The 24,780-nt window shown below is 37.0% G+C and overlaps 1 protein-coding gene across 1 annotated transcript in view; it reads right to left on the bottom strand.

Annotated features, from left to right (window-relative positions):
* GFPT2 (glutamine-fructose-6-phosphate transaminase 2) overlaps positions 1-24,780 on the bottom strand; it is a 56,129-nt gene that overhangs the window by 5,960 nt on the left and 25,389 nt on the right. Inside the window, exons 3-16 of the mRNA XM_043985559.1 lie at positions 21,653-21,751; positions 20,560-20,685; positions 17,771-17,829; positions 16,764-16,898; positions 14,523-14,584; positions 10,359-10,438; positions 9,800-9,917; positions 8,407-8,570; positions 6,766-6,861; positions 6,569-6,666; positions 5,949-6,069; positions 4,922-5,079; positions 3,939-4,053; positions 3,206-3,333 (exon numbers count right to left, since the gene is read on the bottom strand). Coding sequence (XP_043841494.1) covers positions 3,206-3,333; positions 3,939-4,053; positions 4,922-5,079; positions 5,949-6,069; positions 6,569-6,666; positions 6,766-6,861; positions 8,407-8,570; positions 9,800-9,917; positions 10,359-10,438; positions 14,523-14,584; positions 16,764-16,898; positions 17,771-17,829; positions 20,560-20,685; positions 21,653-21,751 — 1,559 coding nt within the window. The remainder of the gene's footprint in view (positions 1-3,205; positions 3,334-3,938; positions 4,054-4,921; positions 5,080-5,948; positions 6,070-6,568; positions 6,667-6,765; positions 6,862-8,406; positions 8,571-9,799; positions 9,918-10,358; positions 10,439-14,522; positions 14,585-16,763; positions 16,899-17,770; positions 17,830-20,559; positions 20,686-21,652; positions 21,752-24,780) is intronic.

The following is a 24,780-nucleotide window of genomic DNA, read 5'->3' as shown; positions in this document are numbered from 1 at the left end:
TACAAATTATTGGTATAAGAGCAAGAAACCTCAAGTGATTGGAGGAAGTGTATTGCTAGAAACAAATGAAGAATGTTTTCTTCCTGGCTTCAGAATACATTCAAAAAGATAACTAGGCAAGTATAAGTAAGGAAGTTAGATGAGATGTCTTAGCTGGAAAAGACAGAGCAGCAGGCTAATTATTTGCCTATGCCTATGACCTAAAGAAGACAATCTGAGGCCAAGTTCATTTTAGGTGAATTTGAAGAGGCATCACTTGATTTCATAATGTACCCAGAGGCAATAAAAAATACAATTTATGGGACAGTTGTTGCCTTGTGTGCAAGGCAAATGTGCAAACATAACAAGGAAGATAATGGCTATGTATGTGTCAACATCGGTTGCAAAAGATTTAGAGAAATTCCATAAAGAATTTAATAAGATCTTCTAAACTCAGCCAATAGATCTAGTTTTCTAAGTTCAGTATGAAAGTGAGTACTGGGAAATGTGGTAAAAATTAAGCTGAAAAAATATGGTTTGAGATCCAGAAATGGAGGATGTCAAAAACAGGTTACTCAGAAGGCTCAAATCTGAATGTCATGGATATTTTTTCAAATTCAGAAGGCAATGAAAATTGTGTGTACTATATAATACAGAATTTAATATCTTTATAAAGACATATCTTTATATTTTGTATATCATATTACATAAAATAAATAACTTTATAAGGATAGAAAACAAGTTATTATGGCTATAATTATCTCAGAATCAGCTATAAAATCATTGATGACTTAGAGGTAGGTCACAGTAAATAACAAATTAGAAAGATCAGAAGAAGATAACACTGGATGCTCCAAAATAGCAGTTCCAACAAGACATATTTAAAAATGCAGTTGGCGGGGCAGCTAGGTGGCTCAGTGGATGGAGCGCCGGCTCTGGAGTCAGGAGTACCTGAATTCAAATCCGGCCTCAGACACTTAACACTTACTAGCTGTGTGACCCTGGGCAAGTCACTTAACCCCAATTGCCTCGCTAAAAAAAAATGCAGTTGGCATTGAAAACTGGAAAATGAATAAAAGTAAAAATATGAACAAAAGATAATAATAATAATAATAAATAATAGATAGAATTGTCTATTAGAGGCAGCTGGTGATGTAGTCGATATAGTGCTGAGCCTAGAGTCAGGAATCCCTGAGTTCAAATTTGGCCTCAAATACTTAAGAGCTGTGTGAACCTGGGTAAGTCACTTAACTTCCATCTGCCTGTTTCTTCAATTATAAAATGGGGATCATATTAGCACCTACCTCACAAGGTTGTTGTTAAGATCTAATGAGTTAATATTTGTAAAAAGTATTGTATTAACTGCACTGAACTCTGGAACAGTACTCTCCCCTAAGTGAAATACATAGTAATGCACAAGAAATTAGTTGAAACATTCACACTGAAAAAAACTAAGTGTAAGAATAATGCATATTGTACAATGAAATGCAGATGGATAGACAGTCCATCATTACTGATTTAGCACAGGCATTTGTAGAGAGACAATAAACTGTTCTCAGAACTGAAGAGGAGGTGAAAATCAGGCTGCATCATTTGAATTAGGGCATTTGAGAAACTGTGTCATGCTTTCAATGATCCCAAAACTGCTCAATGATACAAAAAACAATCTCTTTAATAATAATATTCTCCCAGTGATGCTAAGTGGCAAAACATCATGGAATAAACAATCTCAGATGGATTAAAATTACAAACAACCTAAGGGGTGATGGAAAGACACATAATAGGGGTTCCTATACTTTGGCATTTTGCCTAGAGATCTTGAGTGCCTGGTAAGTGGCATAAAATTGAGAACATGCCCAATAGGAAAAAGAAGTGGGTCAGTTATGTATTAGGAATGAGAAATGACAATCTGATCTCCCCAGTGCTGCATCAATTCCCTTGAGATAGATGATATATAATCCAAGGAAGGCTGCCTCCAGGTTGGGCCATTCCTTTACAGAGGATTTTTGGAAAAGTAAGATGAACAATCATATTACTTACTTCCTCTATAACCTTGAGTAAATCATTTAACCTTTTTGCCTCAGTTTCCTCACCTATCAAATGAAGAGGTTGGACTAGAGGACCTCTAGGGTCTCTTCTAGTTCCAAATAAATGATCCTAAAGTAAGAAGGGTTTGCATTCAGCTTTGGAGTATTAACATTAAGAATGCCATCAATAGGGGCAGCTAGGTGGCACAGTGGATAGAGCACTGGCCTGGAGTCAGGAGTACCTGAGTTCAAATCCAGGCTCAGACACTTAACACTTACTAGCTGTGAGACCCTGGGCAAATCACTTAACCCCAATTGCCTCACTAAAAAAAAAAAAAGAATGCCATCCATACATACTCCATACATACTCACCCCCACACCCCCACATGTGTCTATCTGTCTCTCTCTAGATATAGATATAGATATAAGTTTGTATATATTCTACATAGCACAGTGTCTGGTATATATATATATAAGATAGTTGCTTAATAAATGCTTAGTGATTGGTATCTCCAATTTAAATGTTCTTGACTATATGTATATGTCCCATGCTTGCCTGTATCAGGACAATATTACAATCTAGATCTTACAGCCCTGTATCTATTTATCTATAGCCACCTTTATTCATCATTTAATGCTGTGACATATACATTTAGCGGTTGTGTGCATCTAAGGTTATCCTTTGTCTTTCAGCCAAGGCCAATTTAATCAATTTAATCAGGAGTCACGATACCCTGGCTTATGACTTCTAGTTTTGGTTAATTCCTACAGAATGGTGACTTTGGGTTAATAGCAGCAGAATGATCCATCTTATTTCAGTAAATTTCCCTCCACTCTGTGGATAAGAAATTCCCTGATTTTTTCCACACAGTCCCACAACATGTACTGAGAAGTAGTACACAAAATAATCCCAAGTACTCTTTGAACTTGCATTTATCATTTACTAAGCCAGCTAAGTATTTGGAGAATTTTTAACTAATGATATCAGAGATCTCTGGGGTCTCTTCCAGTTCTAATACAATGATCCTAGGGTAAGAAAGATGGCAGGGGGTGGTTTGCTACCTTATACTTTAAATACCAGAAAACCCCAAAGGAGTCATTAGGACAGCCACTCAATAAATATAAAATGGCACAGTGCATCATGCTTAAAGTGTTATATGCATAAAGGAAGAAAAAGACCCAGAAGCAAAAAGACCTACCAAAGCTCCTTCTAGGCAAGTAGCATAGTTATACCCACGACCCATCACCAAAAGGGATCTTTGCTTATAAAGTTCAAGGGCCAAGTCATGTATCTTCTCATCCAAAGACAAAACTTCTTTAATCATCTCTAGAGTAGGAAGACAAAAGGAAACACTATTATTCATATTTCTCTAAACGTTGCTAATGAAAAATTGTGACACATTTGAAATTATAAAGAAATCAATGGTGACCTCAGTCTTTTTAAAAAAAATTTCAACCATAATTTAAGTTCACATCAGAAAAATTTTGTCTATTTAAACTTTGTCATGACAAATCTGAGGTTTATATTAAAGCGATTTCCTTATTGTATTTAGAGGTTTCATGGTCTATAATATAAAAACATAACTTCAAATGAAGTTTCAAGTGTAGTTTTCACCTAGAATAAGCCCATTTCCTCCTGCCTTATAATGGACAGAAAAGAAAACCCTCATCCTCTGTCCATGTCTTACTTCATCCCTATTCTATATTTGGGCACAAATCTACTGGAGTGGTCTGAATGTGAGCCATGTTCTAGCTGTACATGGCCAAAGATAGGGCTGAGAGGTAAATCAGAGAGCATGCTCATTTCTGATCTGATGGGGGGCACACAAGAAAACCTTCCCACAAGTTGCCTACTTTTAAAAATCTGATTTTCAAAGTTGTTCCCCAAACATGACTAGAAATGTTTTCATGTTTTAAATACAACTAACTCACCAGGTAAACATCTTAGTCCATTGATGATTTCTTGTCTCCTGCTTTGCAATGAAATTCGATCTTCAGACATCATCAGGCCAAACATTACTAAGGAGATGAACTGACTGGTATAAGCCTGTAGATAATAGTAATACCACCTCACATTTTTATAATGATCTATAGTTAAATGCCTTCACACATAATATCCTAATTTTGTCCTCAAATTGTACATATATAACCTATATCAGATTGCTTTCCATCTTGGGGAGGGAGGAGGGAAGGAGAAAAATTTGGAACAAAAAATCTTATGAAAACATGTTGAAAACTATCTTTACATGTAACTGGAAAATAATAAAATAATTTTATGATTTAAGAAAAAGATAAAAAAAAGAAAATTCTAAATGGGGTCATGAAGAATCAGACATAACTGAAACAATTGAAAAAATTTTAAAAAACAAATAAACCGGGGCAGCTAGGTGGCGCAGTGGATAGAGTACTGGCCTTGGAGTCGGGAGTACCTGAGTTCAAATCCAGCCTCAGACACTTAACACTTACTAGCTGTGTGACCCTGGGCAAGTCACTTAACCCCAATTGCCTCACTAAAAAAAAACAAACAAACAAACAAACAAAAAAACCAAATAAACCTCCCCTATAAGGTAAACAGATAAGATATGATATCCACTTTACAGATGAGGAAAAATTTTCCTAGACAGGAGAACCAACTTCCTTGAAGTCAAATGGCAGAACTAGAATTAGAATCTAGACTTTCCAATCTCCTAGTTCTGTTCTTTTTACTCCTATACCATGGTCTCCAAAAAAAGTAATATTCAAGTAATATCCAATTCTCAAGGTATAAAATTTAAGTATGGTCAATGGTGACATTTGTTAACACAAATCAGATAGCTCATCCATTGAATATTTAGGATGCCTTCCTGTCCCAGGATTTTATTAATCAGAAAATAATACCAAAGAAAGCCACATGAGCTGGAATGAACAGAAATTACCTTTGTGCTTGCCACACCAATTTCAGGCCCTGCATTGATATGTACGCCACAGTCAGTTTCCCTGGATATGGAACTCCCCACTGTGTTTGTAACACCAACTGTTAGAGCTCGCCGATCCTTACAATAACGCAGGGCCATGATTGTATCGGCAGTTTCGCCTACAAAATAAGGACATTTCACATTTACATTTCACATGCATTAAACTTAAAAATTGTTATTCTATGTGGCTCATGCATGAAGCTTACTTTGAACCAATGCCATGTATATGTAGTCAGATTATTTCCAAGTTAGATCCAAAGTGTAAAAAGCAAGAATTCCTTAGAATAAAGTTCTAGGACAAACTACAGTTAGTCCCATATATTAAAGGAGTGCCTTTCTGTGGGTTTTCTTGATATCAGAGCTAAAATGGACCTTGGCAATGTACAATCTCTTCATTTTATGACAAGGAAAATTAGGCATATTCTAGGAACTAGGAAAAATTTAGTATCTTGTATAAAGTTACATAGAGGCAGACCCTAGATTGTAACCCAGTGCTGACTCCCAGTCCATTGCTCTTTCCACCATGCCACACTGTTTCTTCCACTTCTCCTCAGGAGAGGTGACTATTATGTGCTATGAGAAGAATGTCTCATGTCCACTTACCCGATCTCTAAACTGTGGAGACTCTGCAGGTCTCTGGGTTAACTATGCATTACTAGGTATTTGCTTAGTCATAAAGCAGTGATCCCATGGTCCTGATGCTTAAAAAGCTGCACATGCCCTTTTGAAGCATATGTTCTATATTGTGCAATATAGACTCAGATAGTGGTTGAAAGAAGAAAAAGAAAGTTTTCCATTCTAAAGCTCTTCATGTGTTATGTATGTGTGTGCACACATATACACAGGTATGTGTTTTCATGTGATTCAGAGCCCCAAATGGAAAACTAAAGGGACTAAAGCCAACATTTGGGACCTGTTTGCTTATTAAATTTTCATGTTTAAATCAGAAAACCTATTATGAACAAATGAAGACATTGACAACACTCACCTGACTGGCTTATAAAAAAGCAAACGTCATCCCTGAATACAGGTGTATTTCTGTCCAGAAAGTCACTAGCAAGTTCAACCATCACAGGTAACTCTGTCAGTTCTTCCAGCACTTGCCGTGTCTAAAAGTAGGAATAAAGTGTTGAACTCAAGAGTTGAAACCAAGTGAGGGAAGAGCAGTTCTACTTTTAATGCAAAATCTGATTTAAAAAATGGCATTGCTATGTCTATGCTGCTCTGATTTCACTTATATTTCCTTAATGTGACAGCCAAGAAAGGGACTGATTTAATTTTGCAATTATGAGCCAAGGGAATATATGGAAGGAAATGTACTTCGCATTGTGTAGCAAGGATGCCATGTCAAATTCTGAAGGAAACTCAGAGAATAATTATTCTTTTTTTGTTTTGTTTTGTTTTGGTTTGGTTTTTTTGCAGGGCAATGAGGGTTAAGTGACTTGCCCAGGGTCACACAGCTAGTAAGTGTCAAGTGTCTGAGGCCGGATTTGAACTCAGGTACTCCTGAATCCAGGGCCAGTGCTTTACCACTGCGCCATCTAGCTGCCCCCGAGAATAATTATTCTTGAATAATTTCTTATTCTACTTCTTGTCAGGATTACTTACAGCAACTGCAGCATGATAACTAGTTCCGCAGCCAATGATGATCAGTCGTCGGCATCTTCTTATTTCTTTTAAGTGATCTTTCAAGCCACCTAACAAAACTACAGAACACAAAAATCAGTGCCAATTCTCTTACATAAATGAGTATTCCAGTATTGAAGGTTGAGGTTACAACTTTCATTAGGAATTATCTGGATTACCTGTGTTTGTCTCAAAGTTCACTCGGCCCCTCATGGTATTGAAAACAGATTCTGGCTGCTCAAAGATTTCCTTCTGCATAAAGGCACTGAAGTTACCTAGGTAAACAAAGAAGGTTTGTGTTAAACTAGTTAATTTTTCCTTTTTTATTCTATCAGAAAAGATATTTTTACTCTGGTATTAATGACAAAGTACCCTAGTTGGGACAAAACGAACCAAGAAAAAAAATTCTAAGAAATCCACACTATTTAAGTACATAGTGAACATGCCCAAGAAAATGAAACAATTTCCTTATTAATAAGTGCTGAACCTAGAGCAGGTCTTCTGGTTTAAAACCCCAGGGAGATCCAGGCCTTTGCCTCTCCATTATTTGGGACCTGGAAACCTTTAGGAGTCCAGAGCTCCATTGTTCTGTTCATTGAATCACACAAAAACACTAGCATGTCTTGGACTCTGCAGTGTATCAACTATAGTTCAATCATATGCCACATCAATCTGACTCCTGTTGTGCTGGGTCCTCTATCTGGTCATCCAGTTTTGCCACCTTAGCTGCAAGTTGTATGCTAAATGTTTCAGTGGATAGATGTCTGGGCCTGAAGTCAGGAACTCATGAATTAAAAACTGGCCTCAGATGCTTACAAGGTGTGTTTCCTTGAGCAAGTCACTTTAACTTCTGTTGGCCTCAGTTTCCTAAACTGAAAAATGAGGATGGTCATAGTACCCACCTCCCATAATTGATGTGAGGATCAACTGAAATAATATTTGTAAAATGCTTAGCTGGCACATAGTAGGTGCTTTATAAATGTGAACTATTATTATGTTGATACTACTGCATCTTTCTCTAACCCTTCCTTCTTCTCAGTTTCATTCTTAAGTAGTTTATCCACTGCCTAGACTGTACCACTGGGCCCTTTGGAACTCTCACTCTGTTCACAAAACTCTCTTAGATCCTCAAATTCTTCAACCAAAATTCCCTTGACTCCTTATTTTAACAGAAAACTGGTTCTTCTCTGAAGATACTACTTCCCTTAAATTTCTCTCTACTAGTTAGTTATTCTCCCAGCACTCCAACCTCATGAAAATATCACACGATTAAGATGATAAATATGTATCCAGAAGTCTTGAGGCAGAGAAAGTACATTACAGTTACTATCTCAAAAAGAGGGATGAAGATCTTAACCAGGTTTAGGCTTGCAAAGATAATGTAAAATCAAGGGGAATGGCTAGGATTTAGAGCTGGAAAGTACCTTAGAGATGAAATAGTTCATTTTAGATGAGGAAACTAAGGTCCAGAAAGAGGTTTAGTGACTTTCCCAAGGCCATTTATGTAGTAAGTAGCTGCACTTTGAGCCTCGGTCTTCGATTTTAGATTCAGTGAATTTTTTTTCACTGAACCTTGTTACTTACATGGACGGAGTTTGCCTGAGAAACTTATGCTACCACCAAGTTCCAAAAGGGCTGTTCTAGGGCATATTTTTAACTTGAGCATTGGGAGTCACTTAGAGGGGAAGACCTAATACCATCCCTTCTGGCCCCTCTTCTCTAATAATCCTAATATAGCCCTTATTTAAGAAGGGCTAAGCTAAAAACACACTAAGTCATGAATCAGGCTACATATGTGGGACTTAAAATGATATACATGCCTTTCATAATTTGCTGTAATTCCATCTGTAAAGTTTGGATAGCTCGAGATGGATCATCACTAGCCGAACGTTTCACTCGATGAATAGAAAGCTTGCCATCAGCAACTGCTGCAATGTCATCATCTTCAAGGAAAATTACTCTGTTGGTGTGTTCAATAATAGCACTGAAGGAAGAAAAACAGGCTTCAGAATTTAGAACTATCTCTAATACTTCCCAAGTGCTGTTTCATTCAAGAACTCACTGGGAAAAAAGTGCTCCATCAGCATGGTTTTTCTCTTTTTCTCTTTTTATTTTATTTATTTATTTTTTTGGTGAGGCAGTTGGGGTTAAGTGACTTGTCCAGGGTCACACAGCTGGTAAGTGTCAAGTGTCTGAGGCCAGATTTGAACTCAGGTCCTCCTGACTCCAGGGCCAGTGCTCTATCCACTGTGCCACCTAGCTGCCCCATTGGCATGGTTTTTAAGGAAAATATAGAAATGGCAAAGAAATCTCTAATATAGGGAGTAGGAGACAGGCTATAAGATAAACTACAGGCTTTCATACAGAGTGTTCTGGGTACATCCAAGCACAGCCTAATGTGCCAGAAACCCTTTTATTCAGTGGGGCTGCTTGGGGCCTGGAATTTGTCAGGGACTGGGATTGTTTTTCCAGTCTCTGAGGTTCCCTGATCGTTATAGTCACAATTACTCCTGCTTCCTTGCTTCATTTCCTACTTGCTTCCTCTCTGTCACTTCTATGAGGTTCTGAAGCAGGAGGAAGCAGGAGGTGAGTCTAGAGACTTGGTCACCCCACAGTCAGGGGCCTCTCCATGAACTTCTTCTAGGCTCTTGCTATGGTGTTGTTGATAGTACTTCTGCATGGCAGAGCCCATTTTCTATTAGGATCAAGTGAGCTTTTTTTTTTTTCAGAGTTCTGGAGAAAGGACCATGTAAATCCAAACAATGAGCACATATAATAAAATGATGGGATCTTCCTTAGTAGGTGTCTGAGAGTACAGCTAGAATTAGAAGATGTATAATACAGCAAGGAACATTTATTAGGCATTGTGGGAGATGTAATGCTTAGACAAGACATGATCCTCGACCGCATAGACCTTATCACAGGGGGTTAAAACACAAAACACAGGGGGCAGCTAGGTGGTGCAGTGGATAAAGCACTGACCCTGGAGTCAGGAGTACCTGAGTTCAAATCCGGGCTCAGACACTTAACACTTACTAGCTGTGTGACCCTGGGCAAGTCACTTAACCCCAATTGCCTCACTAAAAAAAAAAAAAAGCGCAAAAACCCCACAAAACACAGGACATGGGGATATGGCAGGTTTTAGTTTTTTGTGTGAATTAATCACAGTGTCAGGAAAACTTGAAATTAAGGGAAAAAAAAGTTTCCCGCTACCTTGCATCAGAGGCAAAGAAAAACTCTACAGCTTTATCCCCCACAGCATGAAGACAAGTTGAGCTGTCAAGTCTCTTCATCCTTGTTTTACATAGATTCTTCACATTCTCAATATTGCCTGTAGAGAAAAGAATTTCATTGATCTAAAGATTCAGTAAATTAAAATGTCAACATTAAATAATAGGCACTAAGTGTGGGGTCAATTTAATCTTTCAAATTCAACTATTTCAAGCGGTTGACAGAGAGAAACATGGATTTCATAGGTTATCAGCTGCATCTGTCAAATTCTGAATTTACTCACAAATCTCAAAATTTACAACAGAAATATTTAAACTGCTACAGAATAAGATTCAGAAAATCTGCCAAGTCACCTGATGATAGTAGGAAGTTTTAGACACCTACACACAATCCATTCTTCTCTCCCTCCCTCTCCCTTTACATCCTCACCACATATTAATGCTCCCATATTTTCCAAAGAGCTGGCATGCATTGAGTATATCTGCTGAGTTTTGAGCTTTAACAACAGTTTTAACTTTCACATGCTTTATAAATAACTTACATGTCCTATATAATATTGGGATCTGTTCAGTAGAAAGTTTATATTTACTACGAACTCCAATGAGCAGTGGGCTCCCTCTCCTGTTAATGTAAGAATGAATAACATTACACTTAAAATATTTTGCATATAGGTATATTAAGACAACTACCTTTCATTAAAAACAAGTTTTGAATTGGGGGGGTGGCAAACTAGAGTTTTAAGAGCAGGATATGCCCAAATTAACAGTGCTTGAAACAACACCCTCTTCTCTTCATTACCCAATTCAGATTCTATGAAAATGCCAAGTTTCGTATATGGGGACATGGAGTCCAATGTCCTAAAGCCAATGGATTTTTCCTTGACCTTATTTAGATTTTTTAGGCCCAATGAGGTAACTCAAAGAGCTTTAAAAATTTGTGATTTCAATAATAGTACATAATTTTAATGAAGACAGATGGCAATTGTTACTAATTCATTTCATGAGGAAAATAGTCAGATTCACTTTTAGATTTCTCTACAAGTTCAAGAAATGATAGTATGTTTTTTTTTTAAACAAGCTTATCCACCTCCCCCAACCTGGGCCCTCCACTTATGCCAATATATAAGAAGTATTCTCCCTCTTCTTTCAGAACTTGTAAGGAAAGGATTCTTCAACTTAATATGTTTATTGTTGGCAATGCTTAGCGGCAACATTTAATTAGAGAAGTGTTTGTTCCCAAGCAATACCTTTTTAATTTTTGGTGTCCTTCTACAAAAATCTAACTCACACTCATATTTATTAGTTTGGGCTTTTAAACCAATTCTATGTTTCAGAATATATACCAACAAAGAATATTTCATTTTGCAACTCAGTGAATTCAGGATTCAAAAGAGCCACATAACGTTTAGCCAGAATCTTTCTATCAGAGTAAAATCTCAGTCGTCACAAGCAAATGTATAAGGTTTTTTAAAAAATTGCCTTTATAGAAGAGAGAAAATTTTGGAAAGCCTATCAAGAAGCCTGTCTCTAGTAATATGAACTCCAAGGCAACATTTGTGTAAGATATTTGTTTAGAAGGTTTCTAAGCAACTTGGATGAATAAACTATTCACTGCTTTGATGCCACATGAATCTAGCCCACATACATTCCTTTTGATCTGTTAAAAAGAACCAACAAAGCTCTAACAAGACTTTGGTAATAGTAAATCCAACTGCCTTTCACATATCTCAAGCTGGATGTCTAGCAGACATCTTAAAAATAAACATTCCGGGGCAACTAGATGGCGCAGTGGTTAAAGCACCAGCCCTAGATTCAGGAGTACCTGAGTTCAAATCTGGCCTCAGACACTTGACACTTACTAGCTGTGTGACCCTGGGCAAGTCACTTAACCCCTATTGCCTGCAAAAAAACCCAAAACAAACAAACACCAAAAAATAAACATTCCAAAACAGAACTCATTCTCTTTCCCCATAAATTCTTTTCTACCTTCCCTATTACTGTAGTGGGCAACACCATCCTTCCAGCACCTTAGTTATTCTCAGTTCCTCACCATCTCTTTCTCCCTATATCTAATCTGTGGCTAGGGCTTCTCAGTTTCACCTCTGAACCATCTTTTATACAACCCCTTCTCTCCTCTGACACTACCACCACTCTAGTAGAGGCCCTCATCACCTCACCTCTGGACTATTGCAATAGACAGCTGGTGGGACCACCTTCTTCAGGTTTCTCTAAACTCCAAACCATCCTTGATTTCAACCGCCAAAGTGATCTTTCCTAAAGTGCGCGTCTCACCATGTCACTCTCCTATTCAATTAACTCCACTGACTCCCTATATCGTCTCTAGGATCAAATACAAAATTCTCCATTTGGCATTCAAAGTACTTCATCACCCAGTCTTACTTTACCAGTCTTCTTATACCTTACTCCCCACCACCTACTCTTCGATCCAGTAACACTGGCCACTTGGCGGCTACACAAACTAGACACTTCATTTCTTGGCTCTGGGCATTTTGTCTGTCTGTTCCCCATGCTTAGAATGCTCTTCCTCCTCAATGCCACCTACTGACTTCCCTGGCTTCCTTTATGTATCTCATTTTTTACAGGAAGCCTTTCCCAATCTCTCATAATTCTAGTGCCTTCCCTGCTAATTATTTCTTATTTATCCATTATATATCTTGCTTTGTATACATTTGTTTGCATGTTGTCTCCCCCATTAGATTGTAAATTCCTTGAGGGCAAGAACTGTTTTTTCCTTTTTTTTATATTTTCATAGCATAGTGTAGTACCTGGCTATACTATGGGGAGGGGGGTCACTCCATAAATAGATTATATAATGGGAGTCCATGACATGTAGGGGTTACACAAAAATAAAACATAACACAATAAATTCCTGAAGGAATTTTTAATCCAATAGGTGGGATGTAACTAATAGAGTACAAACAATCAGATTTTTTTTGGTGGAGGTCCACAAAAAAGACACACTTTTAAATTGAATCTGCATTATTTTTGTTTATTTTTTTTTTTTGGCGGGGCAATGAGGGTTAAGTGACTTGCCCAGGGTCACACAGCTAGTAAGTGTCAAGTGTCTGAGGTCCTGATTTGAACTCAGGTCCTCCTGAATCCAGGGCCAGTGCTTTATCCACTGCACCACCTAGCTGGCCCCCTCGAATCTGCATTATTAACATTTCCTTCACCACTTTCAGAAAACCTGGATTCTGGTTCTGCGGCTCCACCACTTCTAGCCAGGCAACACAAAGAAGCTTCTTTATGCTTATTTGCTCATCCATAGATTGGGATAGAAGGATCATACCTGTAAACATGCTTTGAAAACTTCAACATGTTATAAAACTTGAAGTAATGGTGTTACTAAAGAGACACTATGGTGCAGTGGAGAGAGCCAATCTCAGACACATATTGTATATATGACTCTGGGAAGGTCACACCTAGCCTCTCAGTGCTCCCTCTCCCGGCCCCCCCCCCTCCCCCAAAGAGAAAGTTGCAGAACAGCTTCAAATCTGCATTGCTAGTGGAGTTTTTCTCACTGGAATTTCTTTACATCAACGAACTCACAGGTCCAGACCAAAAAAAAAATATTATGAGTCAGGGAGGAAGTAACATTGTCCCTGGGCCAAGAAGGTTGCAACGCCAGCCTGAACAATACCTACTCTCTAGGTGATTAGCACATAGAGATGGATAAGTACCTTTCTTCCTTCATTAACATAGGCTTAACCCTCAAAAGTCACAGAGGAAAAGAGAAAGGATTCTCACACCAATTTTCCCTAACCACAACGTTCAAGTCACAATAAAGATTAAGAGAAGAGTGATTCCCTCTATTCATCTATTCTGCCTGAAGATCAAAGAAATGTGACTCTTTAAGATGTACAACAGCTGAGTACTTTTTAAACATTAAAACAATGAAACCCAAACAAATCTCAACCATCACATCAACCCTATTATTATCATTTGATTTTCCCTTCCCAATTCCCTGTTGCTGGAGAAAGAAGAAAGCCAAATTTTTAATTTATTTTCAAGTTGATCATTTAAAATTTAAACATACATTTTCAAGTAATTAATAAAAACACTTTTACACAAGATTGTTTATGTTTTATTGTTGTTCTTATTTAGGCATTTTGGTACTGTCCAACTCTTTGTGACCTCATTTGGGGTTTTCTTGGCAATGATACTGGAGTGGTTTGCCATTTCCTTCTCTAGCTCTTTTTACAGATGAGGAAACAGAGGCAAAGAGGGTTTTAAGTGACTTGGCCAGGGTCACACAGCTAGTAAGTGTCTGAGCTTGTTTATGTGTTAGTTCTCAAACATCTTTTTCCTCTCAAAAAATAAAATGGCTACACTGGATCTGCTGTTTAAAACTTAACATACAATTTTGAAATGGTCCAAATTTTTATTGCTGTTTTTAAGAATATAAAATAGAAACTTTTTTTGTTGTTGTTTTTTTGCGGGGCAATGAGGATTAAGTGCTTTATCCACTGTACCACCTAGCAGCCCCACCAGGTTAGTTTTTAAAATGTATTTCTAGGGGGGCAGCTAGGTGGAACAGTGGATAAAGCACCAGCCCTGGATTCAGGAGGACCTCAGTTCAAATCCGGCCTCAGACACTTGACACTTACTAGCTGTGTGACCCTGGGCAAGTCACTTAATCCTCATTGCCTCACCAAAAACAAAACAAAACAAAACAAAAAACTAACCTGGTAGTGACAGCTTCTCCTGGGTAATGGATGCTCTTGAAAACCAATGCAAATGCTCCTTCCTGGAATCATACATAACAGAACTTTAGGAAAATGCATATATAGCTAAAAAATATCACATGGCATCATTGGCATCTGCCTGAAATAGAATTTGTAACTAGTCCCTTGTTCACTTATGTGCATACATCAATACTTTGTAGAAATCATTCAATCTTTTCAATAGAGATGGATAAAAATCTGACAAAATACACTGATAAAGAATACCATGATAATCAATGGGTAATTCTGAACCACTTAATGAAAGACATATTAACAGTACCTACCAGTCTTATTGATATGGGTAGTTAATAGATATTTGCTGACAACAATATCTTGAGTATATTAAAGGAGAGTAAAACACTTCAATTCTTACCTCTAAGTTTCACATATACACATATATGTCAGAGATTTCTATATATGATTTAAAAGTTGCCTACTTAGGTTTCCTAGCTTTTATAATTCTATCCTATACCTCTTTTCTATGACCATACAGCAAGCTAGGAATTGAAGTCCTCCCATAGGTCCTTAAGTCTAAACTATCGCTTCCAGAAGTATAGGAAAATGAGAGTTCTGGGATAGCCTGTTTCTAATTAAAGCTTCCCTTACTGTGTTGGCTTTATCAAACAGCTAGAAATTGGTAAAAGGCTAAGATCAAAAATTATTACCACTTTGGATGTGACAAGTTGGGGGGGGGCGGGGAAACAAAACCAAGCCAAAACCCTTTCTGGAAACAGTAGACAACATCACTACTATAGAAATTACTTCATCCCACAGACCATGAAAATAGTTAAGCCCTCTTTGTTTAGAGATCTTTACAGAAGGAACTAGGCCAGAAGACTCTGGAAGATACCAGGGTCAGCCTTATCTTTGACTAAAAGTCAATTCTAGTCATTGAGATTCATGTGTCTTTTTTAATGGGTATGTGCTGGCATCTGCCAATAATGAATCACAATCTGTCTAGGGTTTTCAAAAATTTTCCTTTCCCTCTCGGCTTTACCATTATATTACCTTAGATGAGGATTTTCTCTCTGGGTTTCAGTTTGCTTATCAATAAAATAAAGAATGGCTTTTGCCTTTTCGTTTTGCATCTGAAGAAGGGAGAGATGAGAAAAACAAGGCCTCTGCTTTCTAGATACCTTGGCCTTGACTACTACAGGTTCTATAATCAATTATGTGTCTTGTGCATAAAAAGTGTCCCAAATAGAATAAGTGCTCAATAATGATTAGTGATTATGCTGGCATTCTTATTCTCTGTTTCACTCCTTATCTTCATTTTAAGGGATTGCTTTTTTGTTGTTCACTATACAAAAAAAAAAAAAACAACCTTCATGTATGTTATTTTTTAAAGATTTTGTTGAAATTTAAAATTTATAAGACACAAATGATATATCATCAACTGTATTACTTCAGTACTCCAAAAGGTAGGTATACCTCTTCTTCTGAAACAAGAAGAAAAGGAAATATTTAAGCAACATTAGTTATTAGCAGAGATGTGGATTTCGATGGAACACTCATTAAAATCTTACTGTGTGGTCATTATATTTTGAGCTTTTTATTTGTATTTCTAAGAAGGAAGATTACTTCCAATTTAGAGATTAAGTGATTGTGTAAATGAAGAAGCAATATCAAACTGGAGAAGAATTTCTTTCCAGGTAGCAGTATTCCAAAAAAATGACCTCTTGCATCAGATAAAAGATTGGACACTAAAGTTTGATGTCAGGATTAAGATAAGATTTTCCATAACTGTTATTTCTAATAGAACAAAAGAAGTTAAGACTGATCGATATTTGATGCATTATCATGTCTGTAATTCTTTTATTGATCACATTTTTATTGATAATGGATTTAATCATTTTATCAGTGTGGAGTCAGCTCCTACATATAACCAAAGGTGTATTTAACAAAGGAGTAAAAAGTCTCTAGAGGTTCATTTTTTCCAAAGTAATTTCTTTTGTCAGAATATTAATTTGAAAATATCAAAGTCTGTTAAACTTCATCCAGGAGAAGCAATGCCATCAATCCCAGTGAAGGTCTCTGTATCTTCTCAGTACTTGCTCACCTTGTTCTCTCAGGAATTCCCTTGCTACTCACCTACACAAGCAATCATCTATAATAAAGAAGCTATTTTGAGACAGTTCCTGTAGGTAGATGAGCCCATATCTGCACGACGGATTTAGGGTACAAAAGTACACCCTGACTTACCAACTGCTGGATGACTCTTTCTACCAAGGTTGAGAATCTGATATCTTCACTTTCTCTGTTGTCATATACATATTTAATCAGTTTTGCAATGGTTTCTGTATCAGTTTCAGACTCAAACTCATAGCCTTTGGTTTCCTGAAATATTGAATTGTATATTCAATATAATATCAACAAACTATTATGATACATTCTATAATCCAATTACTCTAAAAGATTTGCCAGGACTTCCTCCTCCCCACATCTCTATTTTAGTTAGGGGCCTATTATAGCAGTCTAAGAAGAGGTAAGAGCTCAAAACTATGGTTTTTGAAACAGTAGTAGAGTGGAAAATGGGTATAAGACATACTGTAGGAGTAAAATACAGGCCATGGAAACCAATTGGCTGTGAGAGATGAGGGAAAGGGAAAAATCAAAAGTTATGTTCAGATCACAGGCCTAGATAACTGGGATGGTTGTTATACCATCAAAAGAAATAGAGAAGTTAAGTCAAAGGACAGGTTTCTTGGGGGCACATGATAACTACAGTTTTAGAAATGTGACATTCAGGCAGAATCAAGGATATATGGTTGGAATACTGGAGAGGTTGGGAATGGAGGTAAGAGTATGGGTCATTTGCAGAGGGGTGATTCTTACAAACAATTCCTATTTTATGGTGTTATCTGTGGTTCAACTCCATATTTTGTTTACTTGTATTTGTTGAGAATGTAATCAAGTTCAGAATGAAATAAACAAACAAAAAAAGACCCTCCAGATTTGGACAACATTACTCTAAGCTGGTGGCTGATACTGAGCTTAGAATAGTAGGGTAACTGCTTTGTTTTACTAAATGGGCCTCTACTGACTAGTCCTTCATCTTTCCAAAGTTCCTAACTTTCTTCAAAAGAAACATTTTATAAACTGAGAGAATCTAACTTATTAAATCCCTTTCTATCTCTAAATCTATGATGTCAAAGAACATTTGGTACACTAAGGTTTAATTTCCAAGTCAGTGATTAGCCATGACATACCAGGAATTTCCTTAAATCCTTATAATTTGTGATGATTCCATTATGTATGACCACAAATTCTGAAAGAAAAAGACATAAAAATGCAATTATGAACATACTACAGTAACATAATAATTATAATAATTCTCAGAACATTTCCCCCCTCAGATAGAAGTTGTCAATCAACTCATTTAAAATAAATGAAGAAGGGGTAGCTAGGTGGCACAGTGGATAGAGCACTGGCCCTGGATTCAGGAGGACCTGAGTTCAGATCTGGCCTCAGACACTTGACACTTACTAGCTGTGTGACCCTGGGCAAGTCACTTAACCCCAGTTGCCTTCCCCCCCCCCAATAAAATGAAATAAATGAAGAAGAAACATTACATTCTAAAAGGAAATTTCATGTGTTCTAATAAAACTAAAATCTAATTAATGAAAGTATAAATTAAGCTTTCAATTACATTTGTTAAAAATATATTATCTTTCAAATTTTAAAAACTACCTGGTACTGGAGAAATAATAGAAAAATAGTCACTGGAACAGTACAGAGAATTTAGAACATAATATGTATGAGGATGTGAGTATTTGAGAATGCAGGACTGAAAAAACATTAAATAAAGCAATTTTTATTTAATAAAAACTTGGGGGGGAATTGGATCATAGCATGACACAAATGAATTTAGAATCACATCTTAAATTGGAAGAAAAATAATAATCAAGGAGGGAAGGAAATTTATTTTCTATTAAACAAAAAGAAAAATTGGAAACAAAATTGATTTTTATTTAATTATGCCCCAAAAGGGATTTTTTCATGTCTAAAAATGGTATTTCCAAAAGAAAAAGAAAGATTGAAGAAAACTTTGCTTGGTAAATATAACTTATAAAAATTTAACATCTAGAATCTATATAAAACTGGCATTCTCAGTGTAGCAAGCACCATAAATTTTTATAAATGTTTTTATATAGAAACACTGAATCAGTTGAGTTTGCATAGATGGTACACATTCTTAACAACTACGGTGACACAGGTTCATAGGGTTGGAAGGGGCTTTTCTTTTTTTTTTTGGCAAGGCCATGTGGGTTAAATCACTTGCCCAGGGGTCACACAGCTAGTAAATGTCAAGTGTCTGAGGCTGAATTTGAAGTCAGATCCTCCTGAATCCAGGGCCAGTACTTTATCCACTGCGCCACCTAGCTGCTCCTGGAAGGGACTTTAAAGGCTCAACCCTTATGCTATAGTTGAGGAAACTGAGGCCCAGGGAATTTAAGTGACTTGCTCAAGCTCAGAAAGTTAGTACTCATTAGAGGAAAGATTTGAACATAGATCTTCTCCAGTCAGCACTCTTTCCACTGTTCCATTACAAATGAGCAGCTACTATCCGGGCAATTTCTGCGATGACATATATAGTATAAGCCAATTATTACCTTTGCATTCACTTTAACGCAAAGGCCCAGCCATGTAATCCTATTCAGAGAGATTTCGCTAGGTTCTAAATCTTCCAGAAAATGGGCTCCTGACCAAATTCTCAATGCTTCACTGCCCCCTGGTGTTACATTTTTTCTCTAATGAGATGCATTATCTTGGATAGAAGGCAATGACAATTCATACACACACACACACACACACACACACACACACACACACACACACACACACACACACACACAGAGCCATGTTATTACCAGTAATCCTTTTTCCAAAGTGTGAGAAATTCAGTAGCATATTGTTTGAATTTATGTTGTGATACTCTCCACTAAAGAGGGGGATCAGACAGTTTTATAAATCTGTATGTCCATTAAATTATGTGATGTGGCCACATGCCCTGGATGGGGCTATATTTCTTTGCTATAGGTCATTCTCTCCAGGAGCAAATGATATAAACCAGTTCTTTTGTGATCCATGAAAGCCTATATAAACTTAATTGGGTTCTTTGTTGTGTAGAAATGCATATTTTGCAATGTACAAACATAAATGCTTTTATATGTAGGAGTATGTGTGTGTGTGTTTGTATTTAAGAGAGAGACAAAGACAGGGGGATGGGGAGAGAGATGCTAGAGTAGGAAAAATGCCATAAAAACCAAAGCTAACCCAAAGTGGAATGAATGGGTTGCCTCCTCAAGTAGTGGGGTCTTCCTCACTGCAAAGCTCCAAGCAAAGATTAGATGATCCCTGGTTGGGTGTGTTGTAGAGGCAATCCATGTCTAGCTATGTCTAGCTAGATGGGCTCTGAGGTCTCTTCCAACTCAGAGAGTCTATAAACTGATACTAGGTATGAACTTATAAGTTTTATCTTAGTGGTTCAGGGGCACACTGACCCCTAACAGGTTCCTCCTTCTATTAACTAATTTCGAAAATGGTAAGATCCCCCAATACTCCTGTATCTGTTTATAATAAATCATTCAGATTTGTTGACATCACTAATTTCCAACCTATTACTTCACTAAACTAAGCCTTAAGTTTGATAATATGGAAAAAACCCCCCCACAATTCTTGGTTTCAAAGTTTTCAATTTAACCAGGGGAAAAGATTTTTTTCATATAATGCTTCCCATACTTTAATACATAAAATTTAACACATATTTATTCACTAGTTTTTGACACGGTTAAGTATCTTCATGACATTGTTTTCCAGTTGGAATTTTACATAACTCCTCATCAAAAATCAACATCATAATGAGTGAAAAGTGTCCAGAATAATATACAGAGAAAGAAAGTTTATGAAACCACTTAATTTTCTAATTTTATCAACATTTCTAGATCATAAAACAGTTTAGAAAAAACTTTTCCACTTTTTTACTACAATTACATACCATTGGTTTTGTCTGATCTCTGAGGGTGACTATTCACAGCATTGGGGACGCCATGAGTTGCCCAGCGAGTGTGAGCAATGCCAAAGTGTGTTTCAAATTCTACCTTCAAGTCCATTCCATCTTGTTCTATAGTAAAGAATAATAATTATATTATGAATCTCTTATATTACATATCAGTGAACATGGTACAAAATATGGTCATGTGCATGATCTCATTTGTTGCTCCCAATAACCTTGTCAAAGAGGCAGGCCAAGTATGATCCCTCTTTTACATATGGGGGAATAGAGCCTCAGGAAGGTTATATGACTTGTGTAGTTCATAGGATCATAGAGCTATAGTGAGAAAGAACCCCAGAGTCCAACTAGTCCAGCCATTTCATTTTACAGATGAGGAAAATGAGTTCCAAAGAGGATGAATGCTTTACTTGAGGTCTCATGGGTAGTAAGGTCCCGTGGCTAATAAGCAGTTAGAACTAACACTAAAACTCAGATCTTTTGACTTTTTTTTGCCCAGAATTTTTTCCATTCATATTTTTTGTTTGTTTGTTTGCTTTTTGCAGGACAATGAGGGTTAAGTGACTTGCCCAGGGTCACACAGCTAGTAAGTGTCAAGTGTCTGAGGCTGGCTTTGAACTCAGGTCCTCCTGAATCCAGGGCCAGTGCTTTATCCACTGCGCCACCTAGCTGCTCCCATATATATATATATTTTTTTGCAGGGCAATGGGGGTTAAGTGACTTGCCCAGGGTCACACAGCTAGTAAGTGTCAAGTGTCTGAGGTCGGATTTGAACTCAGGTACTCCTGAATCCAGAGCTGGTGCTTTATCCACTGCACCACCTAGCCGCCCCTCCCATATTTTTTTTAAGTTTTCAAATTACAATAAGATTAGAAGATGCTATTTAATTTTATTTAGTCCTAGAAAATGCCTTTCAGAGAGATTTTTTAAGCATCTATTTTTGTGGATAATAGAACTATTCTTTATTTCTTTAGCTATGCCATTTTCAGATAAGAGTAAATGTCTCTTGGGCTAAGAATAAACCGAACAAGATATTTCAAATATCATTTACCACAGTAATTCAGATTTTTTCACTTACTATAAAGTTCCTCATCCAGGGCCTTGACTTTTCCTCTTTTCTTAACTAGCTTGATATGCCTTTCTTTGTCTTCATTATTATTTCCATCAATTGCCACACCTGTAATTTAAGATAGATTTTTTTTCATATTAGTTGGATTTTTGTTTAGGTTTCATTACCACAAAGTTTTGTAGAACACATGTATATACACAGACACATACATATTTGTCCTTTTGGTGTTTATGTTCTATGAAGACAGCCTGACATGGAAAGAACTTACATTAAAAAGACTATTTACTGTTTTACATAATTGTACATGTATAACTTCTATCTGCTTACTGCTTCAGGGAAGGGGTAATCAGAGGGAGAGAGGGAGGGAGAGAATTTGGAAATCAAAACTTTAAATAAAAATGTTTATTTTTTTGAAAAAGGGTATTTACCTGCAACAATCAACATCAGAATAAGTGAAAAGTGTACAGAATAAAGACATTTGTGAATTCAATTTTCTTAGAAACAAAATTATTAACTCACAAGATAATGTAAAATGAAGAATATACAATGGCTAAATAATGTTTTCTAGCACTGGATCTAAATTTATTATATTCAAATAGTAGTACTTAGCAAAGGCATTAAAATTCTTTAACAGTAATACCAATATATTGATTTTTAATTGTAAAAAATTACTTTTAATCTTATATGCTATTTGCTTATCTCCCAGATTTTAGCTAAATAGAAGGACCTTGATTTCTAGTTCAATTCTATTTATTAACTTTGGGTAAAAAAAAAAAGTACACACACACACATATAGCTATATAATATATATAGCCATACATACACATATATGCATGCACGCATGCATGTGTGTATGTGTATGTGTATATATTGCACAGGGGGTACTCTTCAATCTTCCTTTCACCTCTCCTCAAGGTTTGACACTTTCCTGTGCCCCAGGCCTCTAAGAATTATACTTTCTACCTCAGTGCTTTCCATTCCCCAAGCTTCCCAGAACCCAATCCTATTTGATTTCTCACAAGGCTTGGATGAAATTGGAGTCACCAACTCTATTCCTTCTGATGAGATGGAGGACCATGGACCTTACCATTTGCCCTTTCACTATCCTCTACAGACCTCTAACACTGTCATCAGACCAACTAATATAGTCTAAGTACTTCTGGGATTAGGCATCTATCACACAGTATACTTAGGACTTCTGAATTTTTCCATTCACCCTGTAGCTGAACTTTCTTCTATGTGTTGTCTGAGTGTGAACTCTTTGAGAGGAATGATTACCTTGTTTTGTCTATGTTTGTCTTCAGGGCTCAGCACAGTACTTGGCACACAGTGCTTAATAATGTCTTGATTCATTCATATACATTACACAGGTACTTTGTTTAACAGACAGTTTTACAAAATGTTATACAAATGTTATAGGAGAACGTTTGGTACCTATTATTCTTGCTATGCTATTTGAGAAAATGCCCTTGCTAAGAGCTAATTGAGTCTATTGGCTGATTATTAATAGAAAGCACTCCAATGGGGACATGTCAGCTTTAGTAGTAGGTCTAGCCAGTCATCCATAGGGTTACAGCTAGGAGTGGAAATAGTAGCCACCACCTGGACATCCAATTTTTGAGTTTGACTACAAGGTGAGGGAATTGTTGTATCCAAACATAAGGGGCTTTATCCAAATATTTTAGTCCCCTATGACCAGTTGATATCAACTGGAAAGATTCTCCATCTGGGATGCTCTTTCATGGATGATCTAATTTTAAAAAGATCCAGTAGAGAAAATTATAAATTTTTTTCTTCTTTTGTTTTAGACTAGATAGTCTGTTTTTTGGTATGTTTCCTTTGTAAATCAGAACACTTTGAGATAATTTCTACATAATTGGATATTTATATACTAAAATCTGTTATATTACTATACCCATTATGAGAATGGAAACCAATATAAACAGTATGAATTTTTGTGTCCCTAAAATACTGGTGTCCAGCAATTTGCCTGGAGCCCAATGTGAGAGCTCACATATGGTTTTTTTCTTCCTTTTTGTGACATAAATCAGGGAGTTTGTTTGGGATTCTTATGGGCTATGGAGCCATAAAATAAAGTTTGCCTGAAGGCCTAGTAAACTCAAAGATGTGTGGAGTTCTCCAAAAGGGATTAATCTCAAGTACTTAATCCGTTTTGAAAAGCCCCACAAATCTTTGGGGCTTTTCTGAAAGTTTTTTCATTTTCTATTTATCTTTTATACCCTGGTGAAGACTGAGTTTGGGCTTCTGGTTGGATACTTGGACAAATTTCAGGTGTTCTATGTGTAAGCGACCAAGAATTCTCATGCCCCCTGGGATTAAACCCAGTTTGTACATGTCTATTCAGAGCAGAGGGGTCCTTTAGTGGGAATAGGGAAAGGGCAAGTGCCTCCTAAATCCAGTGCCAGCTTATTGTAGTATTTAATACTTGATTGAGTCCAGAGCAGAGAGGTTCCTCAGCTGGAAAAGGAGAGGTCAAATGTCCCAGACCTCACTTGGTTCTATGTTGTTACAAAAGTACCGTGACATTAAGGTTTGGTGACCAGGCAACTGACATCTCACAGAAAACTTTTGGTGATCAGCTAAGTGAATCTGTCATGCCCCCTTGTTACTAGCCATAAGAAAGGAAACAATACAGCTAGAGGCATTTGTAAAAGGGGACCTTGCAAATGTACCCGGGGCCAGCAAGGCAGGGAGGGGCTTTTCTCTCTCCCCATCCTCACCCTTATTAGATACTGGACCAATAGAAGATAAGTGGGGAGGAAAAACACGTATTCCAGATAGACATGGATAGAGAGAGATGGTCATCTGAGAGAGGAAGCTGCTTCAATGACTGTGATCCTGATGTTAAGAGTCTGACTCGGGAGAAAAGCAGACCCTGGAAACTCAGCATGAGGATTCTGTACAAAGATGGAAAGGACTTCCAAGATTTGAAGTAACAGGAGTTGTTAGTTGCCTTGCTACACATGTATCCTACATGTATGATTCACTCCCAGTATACTCCAAGTTTGAGCCCATTCTTCCCACATATGTATTTGTGGGAGAGGTGCCCAGATTTGTGAGGGCAGGGGATTGTTTTAGAATTAAGATTATTTCTATGCCATCTTAAAATAAATGTC

Source organism: Dromiciops gliroides, chromosome 2 (assembly GCF_019393635.1).
Source record: "Dromiciops gliroides isolate mDroGli1 chromosome 2, mDroGli1.pri, whole genome shotgun sequence".
NCBI classification, from domain to species: Eukaryota; Metazoa; Chordata; class Mammalia; order Microbiotheria; family Microbiotheriidae; genus Dromiciops; species Dromiciops gliroides.
Note: the sequence above shows the minus strand (reverse complement) of the source record. Positions and strands in the feature narration are given on the sequence as shown.